Raw genomic sequence first — 20,781 nt, 5'->3', positions numbered from 1 at the left:
CATCCCTGTTCTTACAATGGCCAGGTACCTACAGTACCACTTCTACCCCCTCACTTCCTATTTCTCTCTACACACGGCACTCCATGACAATTATGGATCTTTGTTATATAAAGATACTGTTTCGTGCAGCAATAATGATCTTTATTATAGACAGATACTGTGCGTTTGCTGCAGAAATAATAGAAACAAACCGGTTGTGATGCATCTCGTCTGTTTGATGCATTTTGATCTTGTCATGATAAAGAGATTGAAATAGTCTACAGCCACTGGCAATGCTCAGAATAGCTGATGTTTTAAACCAGGTTGTCTTTCTAAATCAGAGAACAAGAACAGAGCAGACAGAATGAGTATTTCTTGGAAAAAATGAATTTAATTGAACTGGATGTATATTTGAAAACAGATGAGACATGTTATAGTAAGAATATAAATCTTTGTTTAAATTAGAGATGACATTCATCCTCTTTGTGTAAATTAGAGAGGACATACATCCTCTTTGTGTAAAATGGTTCCCTCGAAGATATTCTGCTTTATTACATGCACCTTCAAAATCAGACTACATTTACCGGTTCCACAGCTGCTTCTGTTACTCCACTGTAGGTCACAGTGGAGTCATGTATTGTAGGCACAAACAGCTGTGTAGCCAACACTCATTCTCCAGCTATCAATTTCTCACCAAGAATAGACAGGTCTGTTTACTGTAACTCCTGATTGCCTCAGTTTCTCATAGCTAAGGGTTCAGGGGTTAAAGTTCATCCCTCCTGCACTGCGTTCACAGTGTAGAGGTCACTGCGGCGTTGGGCTGTGATGGGGATCTGTTGACGAACGTTGGCCAAATACTGCAGGTCTGAAAAACACACAGACCACATAGGGAGAGGTCAGGACACTGATCAACTAAAGTCAACTACAGTTACATTAGTCACAATGGATAATGGTGCTGGCTCAAACTACAGTTACATTAGATAATGGATAATAGTGCTGGTTCACAAAGAGGTTCAGGACCACTCAATCACACTGAACCACTCCGGTACCACTCACCAATGTCTGCGTAAACAACAGTCTCTTCAGACCCTGCCTTAGATATCACCTCTCCCCTGTCATGATAAAATAACTGTTAGAAATTATTTCAATCACATCACACATCCAATAAAACACATTCTGCACACAGGACAGGACTGGTCTCTGTGGCAATGTGACAACAACACAGAAAAAAATACTACCGTGTGATTACAGACACTGCATGTGGCATCACACACTACAGTACGTGCTGGCTAACAACAGTACTGTGACCCCAGGCTGTCTAGTACTCACCAGGGACTAACAACAGTGCTGTGACCCCAGGCTGTCTAGTACTCACCAGGGACTAACAACAGTGCTGTGACCCCAGGCTGTCTAGTACTCACCAGGGACTAACAACAGTGCTGTGACCCCAGGCCACGTAGGAGGCTGTCTCATCTCTGGCAGGGGAAGCCGTGGCCACGTACACCTGGTTATCAACCGCTCTGGTAAGGAGAGAGACAAGAGACAGACAAGAGTGTGAGTTAAGGACCACACACAGCAAATGTTGCTCTACAGTTCATCTGCCATCCGTCTGCTGTTCGGCGTGTTTCAGACACCCCTGCTGGTGGCTTACATTTTTGCACATTTCAAGTTTAAGTTGTCACATGCACAAGTACAGTGAAATGCTTAACTTGCAACCCGACCCAACAGTTCACTATTTAACATCAATATTGTAGAAGCTACATTTTGGGTCTGGGCCAGTACCAAATTTGCAGAGAAAGACACTGGTAGACACTGTATGTACATGTAGCCAGGGGTTAGGAGACAGACACTGTAGGTACATGTAGCTAGGGGTTAGGAGACAGACACTGTAGGTACATGTAGCCAGGGGTTAGGAGACAGACACTGTATGTACATGTAGCCAGGGGTTAGGGGACAGACACTGTAGGTACATGTAGCTAGGGGTTAGGAGACAGACACTGTAGGTACATGTAGCCAGGGGTTAGGAGACAGACACTGTAGGTACATGTAGCTAGGGTTTATGAGACAGACACTGTATGTACATGTATCCAGGGGTTAGGAGACAGACACTGTATGTACATGTAGCCAGGGGTTAGGAGACAGACACTGTATGTACATGTAGCCAGGGGTTAGGAGACAGACACTGGTAGACACTGTATGGCAGCAGCATAAGTGGTGGAGGTTGTGTGTATGTGAGTCTGTGGGTGGTTAATTTTATTTCTGCGCCTGGCCCGCCACAGGAGTCGCTAGAGTGCGATGGGACAAGAACATCCCTGCAGGCCAAACCCTCCACTAACCCGGACACGAACCAGGATCTGAGCCCGGACACGAACCAGGATCTGAGCCCGGACACGAACCAGGATCTCTAGTTGCACTGCTAGCACTGCGATGTAGTGCCTTAGACCACTGCGCCACTCGGGAGGCCAAGTCTGTGAGTGTTAGTGCGAGTCTGTGCGTGATAGCAGGATATACATGGAAACAGGGCTGAAAAGTGACTGGTAGCAGGAATATATAAATACTACGATAATATATACACTACCGTTCAAAAGTTTGGGGTCACTTAGAAATGTCCTTGTTTTTGAAAAGAAAAATAACAAATTGATCAGAAATACAGTGTAAACATTGTTATGTTGTAAATGACTATTGTAGCTGGAAACAGCTGATTTTGAATGGAATATCTACATAGGTGTACAGAGGCCCATTATCAGCAACCATGTCAATGGCACGTTGTTAGCTAATCCAAGTTAATCATTTTAAAAAGGCTAATTGATCATTAGAAAACCCTTTCGTAATTATGTTAGTAGAGCTGAAAACTGTTGTCCTGATTAAAGAAGCAATAAAACTGGCCTTCTTTAGACTAGTTGAGTATCCGGAGCATCAGCATTTGTGGGTTCAATTACAGGCTCAAAATGGCCAAAAACAAATAACTTCCTTCTGAAACTCATCAGTCTATTCTTGTTCTGAACAAATTAAGGCTATTCCATGCGAGAAATTGCCAAGAAACTAAAGATCTCATACAACGCTGTGTACTACTCCCTTTACAGAACAGAGCAAACTGGCTCTAACCAGAATAGAAAGAGGAGTGGGAGGCCCCGGTACACAACTGAGCAAGAGGACAAGTACATTAGAGTGTCTAGTTTGAGAAAGAGGCTTCACAAGTCCGCAACTGGCAGCTTCATTAAATAGTACCAGCAAAACAGCAGTCTCAACGTCAACAATGAAGAGGCGACTCCGGGAAACTGACCTTCTAAATTTCAGTGACCCCAAACTTTTTAACGGTAGTGTACATGTAAACAGGACTAATAGCGTCCAGTAGCAGGATAAATAGATAGATACTAATGGTAATAAACTCAGCAAAAAAAGAAACCTCCCTTTTTCAGGACCCTGTCTTTCAAAGATAATTAGTAAAAATCCAAATAACTTCACAGATCTTCATTGTAAAGGGTTTAAACACTTTTTCCCATGCTTGTTAAATGAACCATAAACAATTAATGAACATGCACCTGTGGAACGGTCGTAAACACACTAACAGCTTACAGACGGTAGGCAATTAAGGCCAGTTATGAAACTTAGGACACTAAAGAAGCCTTTCTACTGACTCTGAAAAACACCAAAAGAAAGATGCCCAGGGTCCCTGCTCATCTGCGTGAACGTGCCTTAGGTATGCTGCAAGGAGGCATGAGGACTGCAGATGTGGCCAGGGCAATAAATTGCAATGTCCGTACTGTGAGACGCCTAAGACAGTGCTACAGGGAGACGAGATGGACAGCTGATCGTCCTCGCCGTGGTAGACCACGTGTAACAACATCTGCACAGGATCGGTACATCCGAACATCACACCTGCGGGACAGGTACAGGATGGCACCAACAACTGCCCGAGATACACCAGGAACGCACAATCCCTCCATCAGTGCTCAGACTGTCCTCAATAGGCTGAGAGAGGCTGGACTGAGGGCTTGTAGGCCTGTTGTAAGGCAGGTCCTCACCAGACATCACCGGCAACAACATTGCATATGGGCACAAACCCACCGTCGCTGGACCAGACAGGACTGGCAAAAAGTGCTCTTCACTGACGAGTCACAGTTTTGTCTCACCGGGGGTGATGGTAAGTTTTGCATTTGTCGAAGGAATGAGCGTTACACCGAGGCCTGTACTCTGGAGCGGGATCGATTTGGAGGTGGAGGGTCCGTCATGGTCTGGGGCGGGGTGTCACAGCATCATCGGACTGAGCTTGTTGTCATTGCAGGCAATTTCAATGCTGTGCGTTACAGGGACGACATCCTCCTCCCTCATGCGGTACCCTTCCTGCAGGCTCATCCTGACATGACCCTCCAGCATGACAATACCACCAGCCATACTGCTCGTTCTGTGCATGATTTCCTGCAAGACAGGAATGTCAGTTCTGCCATGGCCAGCGAAGAGCCCAGATCTCAATCCCATTGAGCACGTCTGGGACCTGTTGGATCGGAGGGTGAGGGCTAGGGCCATTCCTCACAGAAATGTCCGGGAACTTGCAGGTGCCTTGGTGGAAGAGTGGGGTAACATCTCAGAGTAAGAACTGGAAAATCTGGTGCAGTCCATGAGGAGGAGATGCACTGCAGTACTTAATGCAGCTGGTGGCCACACCAGATACTGACTGATACTTTTTATTTTGACCCCCCCCCCCTTTGTTCAGGGACACATTATTCCATTTCTGTTTGTCACATGTCTGTGGAACTTGTTCAGTTTATGTCTGTTGTTGAATCTTGTTATGTTCATACAAATATTTACACCTGTTAAGTTGGCTGAAAACAAACGCAGTTGACAGTGAGAGGACGTTTCTTTTTTGCTGAGAATATATACACATGTAAAGAGGAGTAATAGTGACCGGTAGCAGGATAAATAGATACATACTAATGATAATGGCAATCAATAATCAATGACCAGTAGTAATACACACAAATTCTTATTTACACTGACGGCCTACCAAAAGGCCTCCTGCGGGGACGGGGCTGGGAATCAAAATTTAGGACAAAACTCACATCACGACAAGAGACAACACAACACTACATAAAGAGACCGAAGACAACTACATAGCAAGGCAGCAACACATGACAACACAGCATGGTAGCAACACAACATGGTATGAGCACAAAACATGGTACAAACATTATTGGGCACAGACAACAGCACAAAGGGCAAGAAGGTAGAGACAACAATACATCTAATCAATAAGAATTTTAGCAGCAGTGTAGGTGTGGGGGGGAGCAGTAGTTGTTAGCCATTTAACAGTCTTATGGACAGGGTAGAGAAGCTGTTTAGGAGTCTGTTGGTCTGAGCCTCGATGCACCGGTACCGCCTGCCGTACCGCCTGCCGAACGGGAGCATTGAGGCCATGTCTCAGGTGGCTGGAGTTTTTGGCCATTCATCAGGCCTTTCAGACACCGCCTGGTATGTACGTCCTGGATGGCTGGGAGCCCCCAGTGATATGGTGGGCCGTCTTCACCATCCTCTGTAGGGTCTTCTGGTCGCGGGCGGTGCAGTTGCCATACCAGACGTTGACACATCCAGTCAGGATGCTCTCGAGATGTAGAATCGGTTTGTAAGGCTGATACTCTGTTCAGAGATGCTTAGTACTCTCTGGCATGACTCTACCGGTGTCTCTCAGGCTTTAGACGGCATGACTCTACCGGTGTCTCTCAGGCTTTAGACGGCATGACTCTACCGGTGTCTCTCAGCCTTTAGACGGCATGACTCTACCGGTGTCTCTCAGCCTTTAGACGGCATGACTCTACCGGTGTCTCTCAGCCTTTAGACGGCATGACTCTACCGGTGTCTCTCAGCCTTTAGACGGCATGACTCTACCGGTGTCTCTCAGCCTTTAGACGGCATGACTCTACCGGTGTCGCTCAGCCTTTAGACGGCATGACTCTACCGGTGTCTCTCAGCCTTTAGTCATGACTCTCTCTCAGGACGGCATGACTCTACCGGTGTCTCTCAGCCTTTAGACGGCATGACTCTCTCACCGGTGTCTCTCAGCCTTTAGACGGCATGACTCTACCGGTGTCTCTCAGCCTTTAGACGGCATGACTCTACCGGTGTCTCTCAGCCTTTAGACGGCATGACTCTACCGGTGTCTCTCAGCCTTTAGACGGCATGACTCTACCGGTGTCTCTCAGCCTTTAGACGGCATGACTCTACCGGTGTCTCTCAGCCTTTAGACGGCATGACTCTACCGGTGTCTCTCAGCCTTTAGACGGCATGACTCTACCGGTGTCTCTCAGCCTTTAGACGGCATGACTCTACCGGTGTCTCTCAGCCTTTAGACGGCATGACTCTACCGGTGTCTCTCAGCCTTTAGACGGCATGACTCTCAGCCCGGTGTCTCTCAGCCTTTAGACGGCATGACTCTACCGGTGTCTCTCAGCCTTTAGACGGCATGACTCTACCGGTGTCTCTCAGCCTTTAGACGGCATGACTCTACCGGTGTCTCTCAGCCTTTAGACGGCATGACTCTACCGGTGTCTCTCAGCCTTTAGACGGCATGACTCTACCGGTGTCTCTCAGCCTTTAGACGGCATGACTCTACCGGTGTCTCTCAGCCTTTAGACGGCATGACTCTACCGGTGTCTCTCAGCCTTTAGACGGCATGACTCTACCGGTGTCTCTCAGCCTTTAGACGGCATGACTCTACCGGTGTCTCTCAGCCTTTAGACGGCATGACTCTACCGGTGTCGCTCAGCCTTTAGGACGGCGTGGGCAGAAAAGAGCCAGTGAGCAGGACACAGCAAAGGGTTTTAAAATGGAAAATGACTAAATAGAAACTGGTTTCCTAAACCTTTGGTTTTCTAAGATGTTCACCAACCTTCCTCTCTGCAGCAGTTCCCAGTGGGCCGGCCCGGTGGTCATGTTGAAGGCTCCAGGGTAGACCAATAGTTGGCATCCTGAACACAGATAACAACAACATCCTCACTGTTCAGGTCTGCTCACTGTTCATTCATTACAACTTCAATACATTCCCTACTTCATATTTGTTTTATATACATGCCCCTTTGGGATCCTTTCTGCCCCTCTACCTACAATGGTTACCAGGTTGGTAAGACACCATGTTACCCTCACCTTTCTTAGAGTAGAGTTGGGCCAGCTCTGCAAACCTTATGTCATAGCAGATCCCTACACCCACCCTACAGTATGCTAGAGGAGACATGACAGAGAAGGGATAGTTAGAGTTAACCCAATACACAGTAGCACGGGGTTAGAGTTAACCCAATACACAGTAACTTACCAGACTATACCCAGCATGCTACAATGCAGGTTTGGAGGTGACACTATGTGAAAAGCGTTGCGTCCCAAGTGGCACCATATTACTGGTCAAAAGAAGTGCACAATTCGTCGGCGAGTGGGTAACCCACCTCGACCATCCGTCCCATTGGCCAACGTGCAATCATTGGAGAATAAACTGGATGAGCTCCGTTCAAGACTATCCTACCAACGGGACATTAAAAACTGTAATATCTTATGTTTCACAGCTTCGTGGCTGAACGATGACAAGGATAATATACAGTTGGCTGGGATTTCCGTGCATCGGCAAGACAGAACAGCTGCATCCGTTAAGACAAGGGGTGGCTATCTGAGTCTATTTGTCAATAACAGCTGCTTGACTGAGGTGAGTACCTCATGATAAGCTGTACACCACACTATTTACCAAGAGAGTTTTCATCTATATTTTTCATAGCCGTCGATTTACCACCACAAACCAATGCTGGCACTAAGACCGCACTCAACGAGCTGTATAAGGCCATAAGCAAACTGCTCATCCATAGGTGGCTCTCCTAGTGGCCGGGGACTTTAATGCAGGAAAACTTAAATCCGTTTCACCTCATTTCTACCAGCATGTCACATGTGCAACCAGAGGGGAAAAAAACTCTAGACCACGTTTACTCCAAACACAGAGATGTGTACAAAGCTCTCCCTCGCCCTCCATTTGTTAAATCTGACAATAATTCTGTCCTCCTGATTCCTGCGTACAAGCAAAAACAGAAGCAGGAAGTACCAGTGACTCACTCAATACGGAAGTGGTCAGATGACACAGATGCTAAGCTACAGGACTGTTTTGGTAGCACGGACTGGAATATATCAGATGGCATTGAGGAATACACCACCTCAGTCACCGGCTTCATTAATAAGTACATTGATGACGTCATCCCCACAGTGACCGTACGTACATATAGTGGGGCAAAAAAGTATTTAGTCAGCCACCAATTGTGCAAGTTCTCCCACTCAAAAAGATGACAGAGGCCTGTAATTTTCATCATAGGTACACTTCAACTATGACAGACAAAATGAGAAAAAAAATCCAGAAAATCACATTGTAGGATTTTTAATGAATTATTTGCAAATTATGGTGGAAAATAAGTATTTGGTCACCTACAAACAAGCAAGATTTCTGGCTCTCACAGACCTGTAACTTCTTCTTTAAGAGGCTCCTCTGTCCTCCACTCGTTACCTGTATTAATGGCACCTGTTTGAAGTTGTTACCAGTATAAAAGACACCTGTCCACAACCTCAAACAGTTACACTCCAAACTCCACTATGGCCAAGACCAAAGAGCTGTCAAAGGAAACCAGAAACAAAATTGTAGACCTGCACCAGGCTGGGAAGACTGAATCTGCAATAGGTAAGCAGCTTGGTTTGAAGAAATCAACTGTGGGAGAAATTATTAGGAAATGGAAGACATACAAGACCACTGATAATCTCCCTCGATCTGGGGCCCCATGCAAGATCTCACCCCATGGGGTCAAAATGATCACAAGAACGGTGAGAAAAATCCCAGAACCACGCGGGGGGACCTAGTGAATGATCTGCAGAGAGCTCGGACCAAAGTAACAAAGCCTACCATCAGTAACACACTACGCCGCCAGGGACTCAAATCCTGCAGTGCCAGACGTGTCCCCCTGCTTAAGCCAGTACATGTCCAGGCCCGTCTGAAGTTTGCCAGAGAGCATTTGGATGATCCAGAAGAAGATTGGGAGAATGTCATATGGTCAGATGAAACCAAAATATAACTTTTTGGTAAAAACTCAACTCGTCGTGTTTGGAGGACAAAGAATGCTGAGTTGCATCCAAAGAACACCATACCTACTGTGAAGCATGGGGGTGGAAACATCATGCTTTGGGGCTGTTTTTCTGCAAAGGGACCAGGACGACTGATCCGTGTAAAGGAAAGAATGAATGGGGCCATGTATCGTGAGATTTTGAGTGAAAACCTCCTTACATCAGCAAGGGCATTGAAGATGAAACGTGGCCCAGGCAACGAAGGAGTGGCTTTGTAAGAAGCATTTCAAGGTCCTGGAGTGACCCAGCCAGTCTCCAGATCTCAACCCCAAAGAAAATCTTTGGAGGGAGTTGAAAGTCCGTGTTGCCCAGCAACAGCCCCAAAACATCACTGCTCTAGAGGAGATCTGCATGGAGGAATGGGCCAAAATACCAGCAACAGTGTGTGAAAACCTTGTGAAGACTTACAGAAAACGTTTGACCTCTGTCATTGCCAACAAAGGGTATATAACAAAGTATTGAGATAAACTTTTGTTATTGACCAAATACTTATTTTCCACCATAATTTGCAAATAAATTCATTTAAAATCCTACAATGAGATTTTCTGGATTTTTCCCCCTCATTTTGTCTGTCATAGTTGAAGTGTACCTATGATGAAATTTACAGGCCTCTCTCAACTTTTTAAGTGGGAGAACATGCACAATTGGTGGCTGACTAAATACTTTTTTGCCCCACTGTACATACACCAACTAGAAGCCATGGATTACAGGCAACATTCACACTGAGCTAAAGGCTAGAGCTGCCACTTCAAGGAGCGGGACACTAATCCGGACGCTTATAAGGAATCCCATTATGCCCTCAGACGAACCATCAAACAGGAAAAACATCAATTCAGGACTAAGATTGAATCATACTACACCGGCTCTGACGCTCTTGGATGTGGCAGGGCTTGCAAACTATTACGGACAACAAAGGGAAATCCAGCCGCGAGCTGCTCAGTGGAGCGAGCCTACCAGACAGGCTGAATGCCTTTTATGCTCACTTCGAGACAAATAACACTGAAATATGCATGAGAGCACCAGCTGTTCTGGATGACTGTGTGATCACGCTCTCCGTAGCAGATGCGAACAACACCTTTAAACAGGCCAACATTCACAAGGTCGCGGGGCCAGACGGATTACCAGGACATGTACTCAGACATTTTCAACCTCTCCCTGACCCAGTCTGTATTACCTATATGTTTCAAGCAGACCACCACAGTCCCACCACCACAGTGCCCAAGAAAGAGAAGGTAACCTGCTTAAACAACTACTGCCCGTAGCACTCACTTTGGTAGCCATGAAGTGCTTTGAAAGGCTGGTCATGGCTCACATCAAAACCATCATCCTGGAAACCCTAGACCCACTCCAATTTGCATACCACCCCAACAGATCCACAGCAATCTAAACTTCACTCCACACTGGCCTTTCCCACCTGGAAAAAAGGAACACCTATGTGTGAATGCTGTTCATTGACTACAGCTCAGCGTTCTACACCATAGTGCCCTCAAAGCTCATCACTAATCTAAGGTCTCTGGGACTAAACACCTCCCTCTGCAACTGGATCCTGGACTTCCAGACAGGCCGCCCCCAGGTGGTAAGGGTAGGCAACAACACATCCGCCATGCTGATCCTCAACATGGGGGCCCCTCAGGGGTGCGTGCTCAGTCCCCTCCTGTACTTCCTGGCCAAGCACGATTCCAATACATCATTAAGTTTGCTGATGACACAACAGTGGTCACCGACAACGATGAGACAGTCTAAAGGGAGGAGGTCAGAGACCTGACCGTGTGGTGCAAGGAAAACAACCTCTCCCTCAATGTGAGCAGGATAAAGGAGCTGATTGTGGACTACAGGAAAAGGAGCGCTTAACACGTCCCATTAACATCGACGGGCTGTAGTGGAGCGGGTCGAGAGCTTCAAGTTCGTTGTTGTCCACATCACCAACAAACAAACATGGTCCAAGCACACCAAGACACAAAGAGGGCACTTTATATAGTCTTGTTAATGTTATTTGATCGTGTTACTTTTTTACTTTAGTTTATTTAGTACATATTTTATTAACTGCATTGTTGGTTTTATTGTTTTATTTAACCTTTATTTAACTAGGCAAGTCAGTTAAGAACAAATTCTTATTTACAATGATGGCCTACCCCGGCCAAACCCGGACAACGCTGGGCCAATTGTGCGCCGCCCTATGTGACTGCCAATCACGGCTGGTTGTGATACAGTCTGGAATCAAACCAGGGTCTGTAGTGACGCCTCTTGCACTGAGATGCAGTACATTAGAACGCTGCGCCACTCGGAAGCCTGAGGTTAAGGACTTGTAAGTCAGCATTTCACTGTAAGATCTACACGTTGTATTCGGCGCATGTGGCAAATATCATTTGATTTGACTACATAGGGAATAGGGTGCCATTTGGGACGCGGACTCAGAGACTCACGAGTGTCAAACACTGACAGGTTGCTCCCTGGGCTCAGTGTCTCTGACTCCTGGAAACGGATCTTCCCTGGAACGTCGATGTCAAAGAGGTGGATCTTCAAGAGGAATAGTGGTAAATATGAATGTACGGCACTCAAATACAGCTAGTGTCCTGTGAAAGCATTTCTCCCCTGATAAAGTTGGAGTCATACTGTATGCATGTGTTATACATGTATATGTCCCTACCTTCCTGTGTCTGAGCACCATGTTCCTACCTTCCTGTGTCTGAGCACCATGTTCCTACCTTCCTGTGTCTGAGCACCATGTTCCTACCTTCCTGTGTCTGAGCACCATGTTCCTACCTTCCTGTGTCTGAGCACCATGTTCCTACCTTCCTGAGTCTGAGCACCATGTTCCTACCTTCCTGTGTCTGAGCACCATGTTCCTACCTTCCTGTGTCTGAGCACCATGTTCCTACCTTCCTGTGTTGAGCACCATGTTCCTACCTTCCTGTGTCTGAGCACCATGTTCCTACCTTCCTGTGTCTGAGCACCATGTTCCTACCTTCCTGTGTCTGAGCACCATGTTCCTACCTTCCTGTGTCTGAGCACCATGTTCCTACCTTCCTGTGTCTGAGCACCATGTTCCTACCTTCCTGTGTCTGAGCACCATGTTCCTACCTTCCTGTGTCTGAGCACCACCATGTTGAGCACCATGTTCCTACCTTCCTGTGTCTGAGCACCATGTTCCTACCTTCCTGTGTCTGAGCACCATGTTCCTACCTTCCTGTGTCTGAGCACCATGTTCCTACCTTCCTGTGTCTGAGCACCATGTTCCTACCTTCCTGTGTCTGAGCACCATGTTCCTATGTCTGAGCACCATGTTCCTACCTTCCTGTGTCTGAGCACCATGTTCCTACCTTCCTGTGTCTGAGCACCATGTTCCTACCTTCCTGTGTCTGAGCACCATGTTCCTACCTTCCTGTGTCTGAGCACCATGTTCCTACCTTCCTGTGTCTGAGCACCATGTTCCTACCTTCCTGTGTCTGAGCACCATGTTCCTACCTTCCTGTGTCTGAGCACCATGTTCCTACCTTCCTGTGTCTGAGCACCATGTTCCTACCTTCCTGTGTCTGAGCACCATGTTCCTACCTTCCTGTGTCTGAGCACCATGTTCCCTGAGCACCATGTTCCTACCTTCCTGTGTCTGAGCACCATGTTCCTACCTTCCTGTGTCTGAGCACCATGTTCCTACCTTCCCTGCACCATGTTCCTACCTTCCTGTGTCTGAGCACCATGTTCCTACCTTCCTGTGTCTGAGCACCATGTTCCTACCTTCCTGTGTCTGAGCACCATGTTCCTACCTTCCTGTGTCTGAGCACCATGTTCCTACCTTCCTGTGTCTGAGCACCATGTTCCTACCTTCCTGTGTCTGAGCACCATGTTCCTACCTTCCTGTGTCTGAGCACCATGTTCCTACCTTCCTGTGTCTGAGCACCATGTTCCTACCTTCCTGTGTCTGAGCACCATGTTCCTACCTTCCTGTGTCTGAGCACCATGTTCCTACCTTCCTGTGTCTGAGCACCATGTTCCTACCTTCCTGTGTCTGAGCACCATGTTCCTACCTTCCTGTGTCTGAGCACCATGTTCCTACCTTCCTGTGTCTGAGCACCATGTTCCTACCTTCCTGTGTCTGAGCACCATGTTCCTACCTTCCTGTGTCTGAGCACCATTTTCCTACCTTCCTGTGTCTGAGCACCATGTTCCTACCTTCCTGTGTCTGAGCACCAGGCTGCCATCAGGTCCAAACACTGGACAGGTGTTATACAGCTTCCCTCCATCATCCTCCTCAGGGATGGAGCCTGAATACACCAATACATCACAGCCCACTGTTTAACACACAGCTCATTAATACACAGCTCATATATTAACGGCTGTCCAGCCACGGGGACAGCCCCACCAGGCTGTCCAGCCACGGGGACAGTCCCACCAGGCTGTCCAGCTACGGGGACAGTCCCACCAGGCTGTCCAGCTACGGGGAACAGTCCCACCAGGCTGTCCAGCTACGGGGACAGTCCCACCAGGCTGTCCAGCTACGGGGGACAGTCCGGGGACAGTCCCAGGCTGTCCAGCTACGGGGGACAGTCCCTACGGGGACAGTCCCAACAGGCTGTCCAGCTACGGGGACAGTCCCAACAGGCTGTCCAGCTACGGGGACAGACAGGCTGTCCGGGGACAGTCCCAACAGGCTGTCCAGCTACGGGGACAGTCCCAACACGGGGACAGTCCCACCAGGCTGTCCAGCTACGGGGACAGTCCCACCAGGCTGTCCAGCTACGGGGACAGTCCCACCAGGCTGTCCAGCTACGGGGACAGTCCCAACAGGCTGTCCAGCTACGGGGACAGTCCCAACAGGCTGTCCAGCTACGGGGACAGTCCCAACAGGCTGTCCAGCTACGGGGACAGTCCCAACAGGCTGTCCAGCTACGGGGACAGTCCCAACAGGCTGTCCAGCTACGGGGACAGTCCCAACAGGCTGTCCAGCTACGGGGACAGTCCCAACAGGCTGTCCAGCTACGGGGACAGTCCCAACAGGCTGTCCAGCTACGGGGACAGTCCCAACAGGCTGTCCAGAGTTCCTCTCACCTCCCACCAGATACACCTGGCTCTCCTTGGCTGCCTCAGACAGAACCTGACTGGATTCTCCAGGGATCTTCTCTGCATACTCAGGGAAGAAGCCAGTTCCATAGGGGGAGTTGAAGCACTCCTGTACATGTCAATATAATCAATCTGTTTGGATGGTATTATGGGAAACAACTGGCACAGTAACCTTTCTAATGAGAAGTCAATCAACAATAAAACAAGTCAATATTAATTCCTGGGAAAAAATATCAATTGTTCCACTGATGGAAATCAAATCATATTTCCCATCAGCAGTTGTCACAAAGTGGTTTACAGTAGCCCCCGCCTAGGCCACAAAGAGCAACAAAAGCAGAAGAGAGAGCACAGTGGCCAGAAAAAACTCCCTAGAAGGGAGACATCTAGAGAGGAACCAGGCTCATGGGGTGGCCCATCACCACATTTCAGAAGATTAAAATGGGTGGCGTACTCACAGGTAAGACCACCAATTTGGCCCCCTGTGCAGCTGCTTCTTTGATCAGCCCCCGGGCTCTGGAGAGGTTGTCAGCTTTGACCTTCGTCACATGTAGCTGGACCACTGCTAGACGGAACTCTGGGAGCAGAAACAGAATGGTCACCATTCAGACACCAATGTTCAAAAACTCTGCCATGATATGCAAAAAAAATGCTGTCTTTGCGCATTACATAATTCTGCTCAGTTCTGCTAAAGGTCAATGACCAGACACTACAATGATCAACATTGGGAGTATTTTAATATAATATAATAATTTTAAGTCTATAAAAGGGGGGCGCGTAACCTCGCTGTTAAGAGCGTTGGGCCAGTAACCAAAAGGTCACTGGTTCGACACTCCCTGAGCCAACTAGGTTAATAGAAAAAGTCAGCGAACATGAGCAAGGCGCTTAACCCTAACTGCTCCTGTCGTCGCCCTGGATAACAGCATCTGCTAAAAGGTCCAAAATATAAGTGAAGACTGCACAGGTGGACATTTCAACTGCTACAACTTCACTACCAGCAGCATTCCACCCTGCATACCACTGATGGCTTGCAGGGTTGGTCCTGGTCAGTTCCTGGATGGGAGATCAGATGCTGCTGGAAGTGGTATTGGAGGGCCAGTAGGAGGCACTCTGTCCTCTGGTCAAAATAAAATATCCCAATGCCCTGTGTAGGGTGCTGTCTTTCGGATGGGACGTTAAACGGGTGTCCTGACTCTCTGAGGTCATTAAAGATCCCATGGCACTTATAGTAGGGGTGTTAACCCCGGTGTCCTGGCTAAATTCCCAATCTGGCCCTCAAACCATCACGGTCACCTAATAATTCCCAGTTTACAATTGGCTCATTAATCCCTCACCTCTCCCCTGTAACTATTCCCCAAGTCGTTGCTGTAAATGAGAACGTGTTCTCAGTCAACTTACCTGGTAAAATAACGGATAAATAAAACTACATGCATTGAAAATAAATACTTGCCTCTTTTCAGCTGTCAACAACAGAGCCAATGGCAACACGAGCAGCAATGCACATTTGAGCTGGAACTCTCAACATAGCTAGCTCGAAAATAAAGCTAATGTTGTCACCTGTAAAAGCCTGTTATGCTTCAATAGATAGCTCTTTGTACTTACTAGACATTGTCTTGGCCAATAGAGACATTAATGCTTGCAGCAGTTTGCAGGATTCGTGTTCTCATAATATGAACGTGAAAAACATCTCTTCTTCCGGGTCTATGCTGGACATCTTTTCAAAATAAAGGTCTTTTGTTTTAGTTCAAGCACTTAGTACAGTTTATGCGCATATGTAGCTGGCAAGCCCAACCGACCAGCAGATACCACTATTATTAATTGTATGTCATTAGCACGACGGTTCTTATTATACCTCAGTGGCTCCGACCGATTGCGCCCGTCTTTCTGTGGAACGGTTGTCACTAGTTACCACAGCCACAAAGTCATAAACCCCGCCCATTTCCCTCTTCTTAAAATCTTCTTTAAACCTAATCCTAACATTAACCTTAACCTTCATTTTTAAACATAGACATTTCAACAACATACATTTCAACAACATACTGGTTATAGTGGTTCCAAATGTTGAATAGGAAAAACAAAAACTTAATTCAAGAGATTAGAAATCGCCTTAAAAAAACAGTGATACTGTATATACTGAACAAAAATATAAACGCAACATGCAACAATTTCAACGATGCTCCTGAGTTAGAGTTCATATAAGCAAATCAGTAAATGTAATTAAATTATTTAGGCCCTAATCTATGGATGTCAAATAACTGAGTATGGGCGCATCCAGCCAATCACAATGAGTTTTCCCCCACAAAAAAACGCTTTATTACAGACATAAATACAGTTTCATCAGCTGTCCAGGTGGCTGATCTCAGACAATCCCGCAGGTGAAGAAGCCGGATGTGGAGGTCCTGGGCTGGCGTGGTTACATGTGGTCTGCGGTTGCACGCTCCCTCAAAACTTCAGACATCAGTGGCATTGTGTTGTGTGACAAAACTGCACATTTTAGAGTGGCCTGTTTTTCTCCCCAGCAAAAGGTGCACCTGTGATCATGCTGTCTAATCAGCTTCTTCATATGCCACACCTGTCAGGTGGATGGATTATCTTGGCAAAGGAGAAATGCTCACTGACAGGGATGTAAACACATTTCTGAGAAATAAGCTTTTTGTATGTATGGAAAATACATCTACTATTGTTACTAATGCTACTGCCGCTACTTTTATTAGATTTTTTAATTTTACCTTTATTTAACCAGGTAGGCCAGTTGAGAACAAGTTCTCATTTACAACTGCGACCTGGCCAAGATAAAGCAAAGCAGTTCGACACATACAACAATACAGAGTTACAGATGGAGTAAACAAACATACAATCAATAATACAATAGAAAAATATACAGTGTGTGCAAATGAGGTAGGATAAGAGAGGTATAAGGCAATAAATATGCCATGGTGGCAAAGTAATTACAATATAGCAATTAAACACTGGAATGGTAGGATGTGCAGAAGATGAATGTGCAAGTAGATATACTGGGGTGCAAAGGAGAAAGACAAATAAATACAGTATGAGGATGAGGTAGATTGGATGATAAACTTGGATTAGCTAACACAACGTGCCATTGGAACACAGGAGTGATGGTTGCTGATAATGGGCCTCTGTACGCCTATGTAGATATCCATTAAAAATCAGCCGTTTCCAGCTACAATAGCCATTTACAACATTGATGCTCCTGTATGGATGGAAAATACATCTACTATTGTTACTAATGCTACATTAACAATGTCTACACTGTATTTCTGATCAATTTGATGTTATTTTAATAGGCAAAAAATGTCATTTTCTTTCAAAAACAAGGACATTTCTAAGTGACCCCAAAGTGTTGAACAGTAGTGTACATATAAATATATAGATGAGCAATGACAGAGAGCAGCATAGGCAAGATGCAATAGATTGTATAAAATACAGTATATACATATCAAATGAGTAATGCAAGATATGTAAACATTATTAATGTGACTAGTGTTCCAGTGTTTTAAGTGGCCAATGATTTCAAGTCTGTATGTAGGCAGCAGCCTCTCTGTGGATGGCTATTTAACAGTCAGATGGCCTAGGGATAGAAGCTGTTCTTCAGTCTCTCTGTCCCAGCTTTGATGCTCCTGTACTGACCTCGCCTTCTGGATGATAGCGGGATGAACAGGCAGTGGTTCGGGTGGTTGTTGTCCTTGATGATCTTTATGGCCTTCCTGTGACATCGGGTGGTGTAGGTGTCCTGGAAGCTGTTCCAAATGACTTGACTGTCATTCTGAAAATGTCTTCCTGGATCAGATGATGATGTGTGAAAATAACATAATTAAACAGCTGGACACCAAATGCACATCCAACAAGTATTATGCATTATTATTGAAGAACCACGTTAATGACAGTATCGATTTAGGTTATAACCCTCCCGTTGCCTCGGTGGGTCAGAGTGACCCTGGCAGCGTTAACAAGGGGTATGTTGTAACCCTCCTACCCCTGTCTGGGCCGGGTCATAGTGACCCACACTACCACCTGGTGGATACTAGTCAAACAGCAAGGTGTATGTTGTAACCCTCCTACCCCTGTGTGGGCGGGGTCATAGTGACATCAGAGTGACCCTGGCAGCCTTAGCAAGGTGTATGTTGTAACCCTCCTACCCCTGCCTGGGCCGGGTCATAGTGACCCGGGCCCTGTGTAGGCCCTGTGTTATGAGTTGTTCCCCTCTGTCCCGGGGGCTGGGGTCAGAGTGACCCTGGCAGCGTTAGCAAGGTGTATGTTGTAACCCTCCTACCACTATCTGGGCTGGATCAGAGTGACCCTGGCCCTGTTTTATGAGTTGTTCCCCTCTGTCTGGGCCGGGTCAGAGTGACCCTGGCACCACTTGTCCCCAAGAACTCAGTGCACGACCTCGGTGCAATCACACGGGGAGGCCAGCCAAGCGTACCGGATGGGCCGAAGGAGCAGACAGGGCCGACCACGCGCCTCGTCCATTCGCGTGCCTCGTCCCATTCACATGGCCACTGTAAGCCGGCCGTAGAGAGGCTACTAATATTGTCAGGAAGAAGAAGAAGAAGAAGATGAGGACGACGACGACGACGAGGAGGAATACGATCCCACCGAGCGTGAGCCCTCCGCCTACTGCAGTCCTTGTTTCAGCGCGGCTCAGGTCCTGGAACAGATATCCTCCAGTGTCGACCAAGAAGACGAAGAAGACTACTGCGAATCCGAAGAGGAGGACGTTTCGGAAGATGAAGACGGTGAGGAATACAACCCTGAGCGTGATGTGGACGACGACGACGACGACTCTGCCTCGCGGTCGTGCTCCTCTTTGGAGGAAGAGCAAGAGGGAGAGCGAGAGGGAGACACGGCCGCTGCCCGAGAGCGAGACAGAGAGCCAGACAGAGAGCGAGAGCGAGACAGAGAGCCAGATTGAGACAGAGCCAGAGAGCCAGAGCGAGACAGAGAGCCAGATCGAGACAGAGAGGACGCGGCGGCAGCCGCCCGAGCCCAAAGGGAGACGTTGCTGTCAAAAAACAGCAAAATCAAATGGTTCTCCGTGGCCTATCACGGCCCGGACCGGCCACGCGCCATCCGCCGCCCCGGCCCCATCGTGACGCCGGGCCCCACGGCCTACGCCGCGTCGCGAGCGCTCGACATCGCGTCCACCTCCTGGCTGTTTGTCACACCGGCGATAGAAAGGATAATTGTGGACATGACAAATCTGCAGGGGGTGAGAAAATACGGCGACGGCTGGCGACCCATGGACTCCACCGACCTGCGCGCCTACGTAGGGCTGCTGATCCTAGCCGGCGTCTACAGGTCCCGAGGAGAGGCCGCGGCCAGCCTTTGGGACGCCGAGAGCGGCAGGACCGTGTTCCGCGCCACCATGCCGCTCAAGGTGTTTCACAAGTACTCGAGGCTGCTGCGATTCGACGACCGCCAGTCGAGACCCGCGAGACTCGCCACCGACAGACTGGCGGCCATAAGAGAGGTATGGGACCTGCGGGAGGAGCGGCTGCCGGCCCTCTACAACCCGGGGCCCGACGTGACGGTGGACGAACAACTGGTCCCATTCAGAGGTACCGTCTATGTATCTGTGTATGTACGTGTAGCATAGACAGGTAGCAGTAGTAGCATGGGCAGTAGTAGCAATCGGCAGTAGTAGCAATCGGCAGTAGTAGCAATCGTCTGTATAGCGGCGGCGGCTGCATGTACCATAAACGCAGTGCGATGACGCTGCTAATCTCCTCTCCCCTCCCTTCTCCCCACCGAAAGGACGCTGTCCTTTCCGACAATACATTCCCAGCAAGCCAGCCAAATACGGCATCAAGTCGTGGGTGGCCTGCGACGCCAAGTCCAGCTACGCTTGAAAGATGCAAGTCTACACCGGCAAGGCGGAAGAACCAGGGCGTCCGCGTCGTCCTCGATCTGACCGAGGGACTGCCGGGCGGTCACAACATCACGTGTGACAATTTCTTCACCTCCTACGAACTTGGGCAGCGGCTCCTCGAGAGGAACCTCACACATGGTCGGCACGGTGCGAAAGAACAAGCCCGAGCTCCCTCCCGCGCTGCTCCAGTCAAAGGGCAGACAGGTCTCGTCCTCCAGGTTCGCCTTCACGCCCACCACCACTCTAGTGTCCTACCTGGCAAAGAGAAATAAGAACGTGCTACTTCTGACCATATGCGCCCACCACCACTAGTGTCCTACCTGGCAAAGAGAAATAAGAACCCTTTGAGCACGCTGCACGCCATTGTTCCTGCAAGAAAGCCGGACTACCGCCCGTAGCACTCACATCCGTCCGACATTAGCGATGGCCGCGACCGGAAGCCGGCCCTCATCCTAGACTACAACTGCAACAAGGGCGGCGTGGACAACCTAGACAAGGTGGTCGGGACCTACAGCTGCAGACGGATGACCGCCCGCTGGCCCCTGGTCATCTTCCACAACATCCTCGACGTGTCCTCCTACAACGCCTTTGTCATATGGCCCGACTGGAGGCCTGGGAAGCGGAACAAGAGGAGGGTGTTCCTGGAGCAGCTCGGAAAGGCACTCGTGAAGCCCTTGTTCCAAAGAAGGCAGCGTCTCCCCCGCACCCAAGCCGCGTCCGCA

General features: G+C 48.2%; 1 protein-coding gene across 1 annotated transcript; it reads right to left on the bottom strand.

Annotated features, from left to right (window-relative positions):
* Nucleotides 1–344: 344 nt before the first annotated feature.
* On the bottom strand, nucleotides 345–16,066 carry nit2 (nitrilase family, member 2). The gene is made up of 10 exons (XM_042322791.1): nucleotides 15,769–16,066; nucleotides 14,625–14,743; nucleotides 14,158–14,278; nucleotides 13,282–13,373; nucleotides 11,535–11,628; nucleotides 7,117–7,191; nucleotides 6,863–6,941; nucleotides 1,401–1,499; nucleotides 1,036–1,091; nucleotides 345–844 (listed from the first exon to the last, which is right to left on the bottom strand). Exons 1-10 carry the CDS (start codon nucleotides 15,794–15,796, stop codon nucleotides 750–752), a joined length of 858 nt encoding a protein of 285 aa, XP_042178725.1. The 5' UTR covers nucleotides 15,797–16,066; the 3' UTR covers nucleotides 345–749.
* Nucleotides 16,067–20,781: the final 4,715 nt, after the last annotated feature.

Source organism: Oncorhynchus tshawytscha, linkage group LG06, assembly GCF_018296145.1.
Source record: "Oncorhynchus tshawytscha isolate Ot180627B linkage group LG06, Otsh_v2.0, whole genome shotgun sequence".
Lineage (NCBI taxonomy): Eukaryota > Metazoa > Chordata > Actinopteri > Salmoniformes > Salmonidae > Oncorhynchus > Oncorhynchus tshawytscha.
The sequence above is the reverse complement of the archived record's forward strand: the minus strand, read 5'-3'. Positions and strand labels throughout refer to the sequence as shown.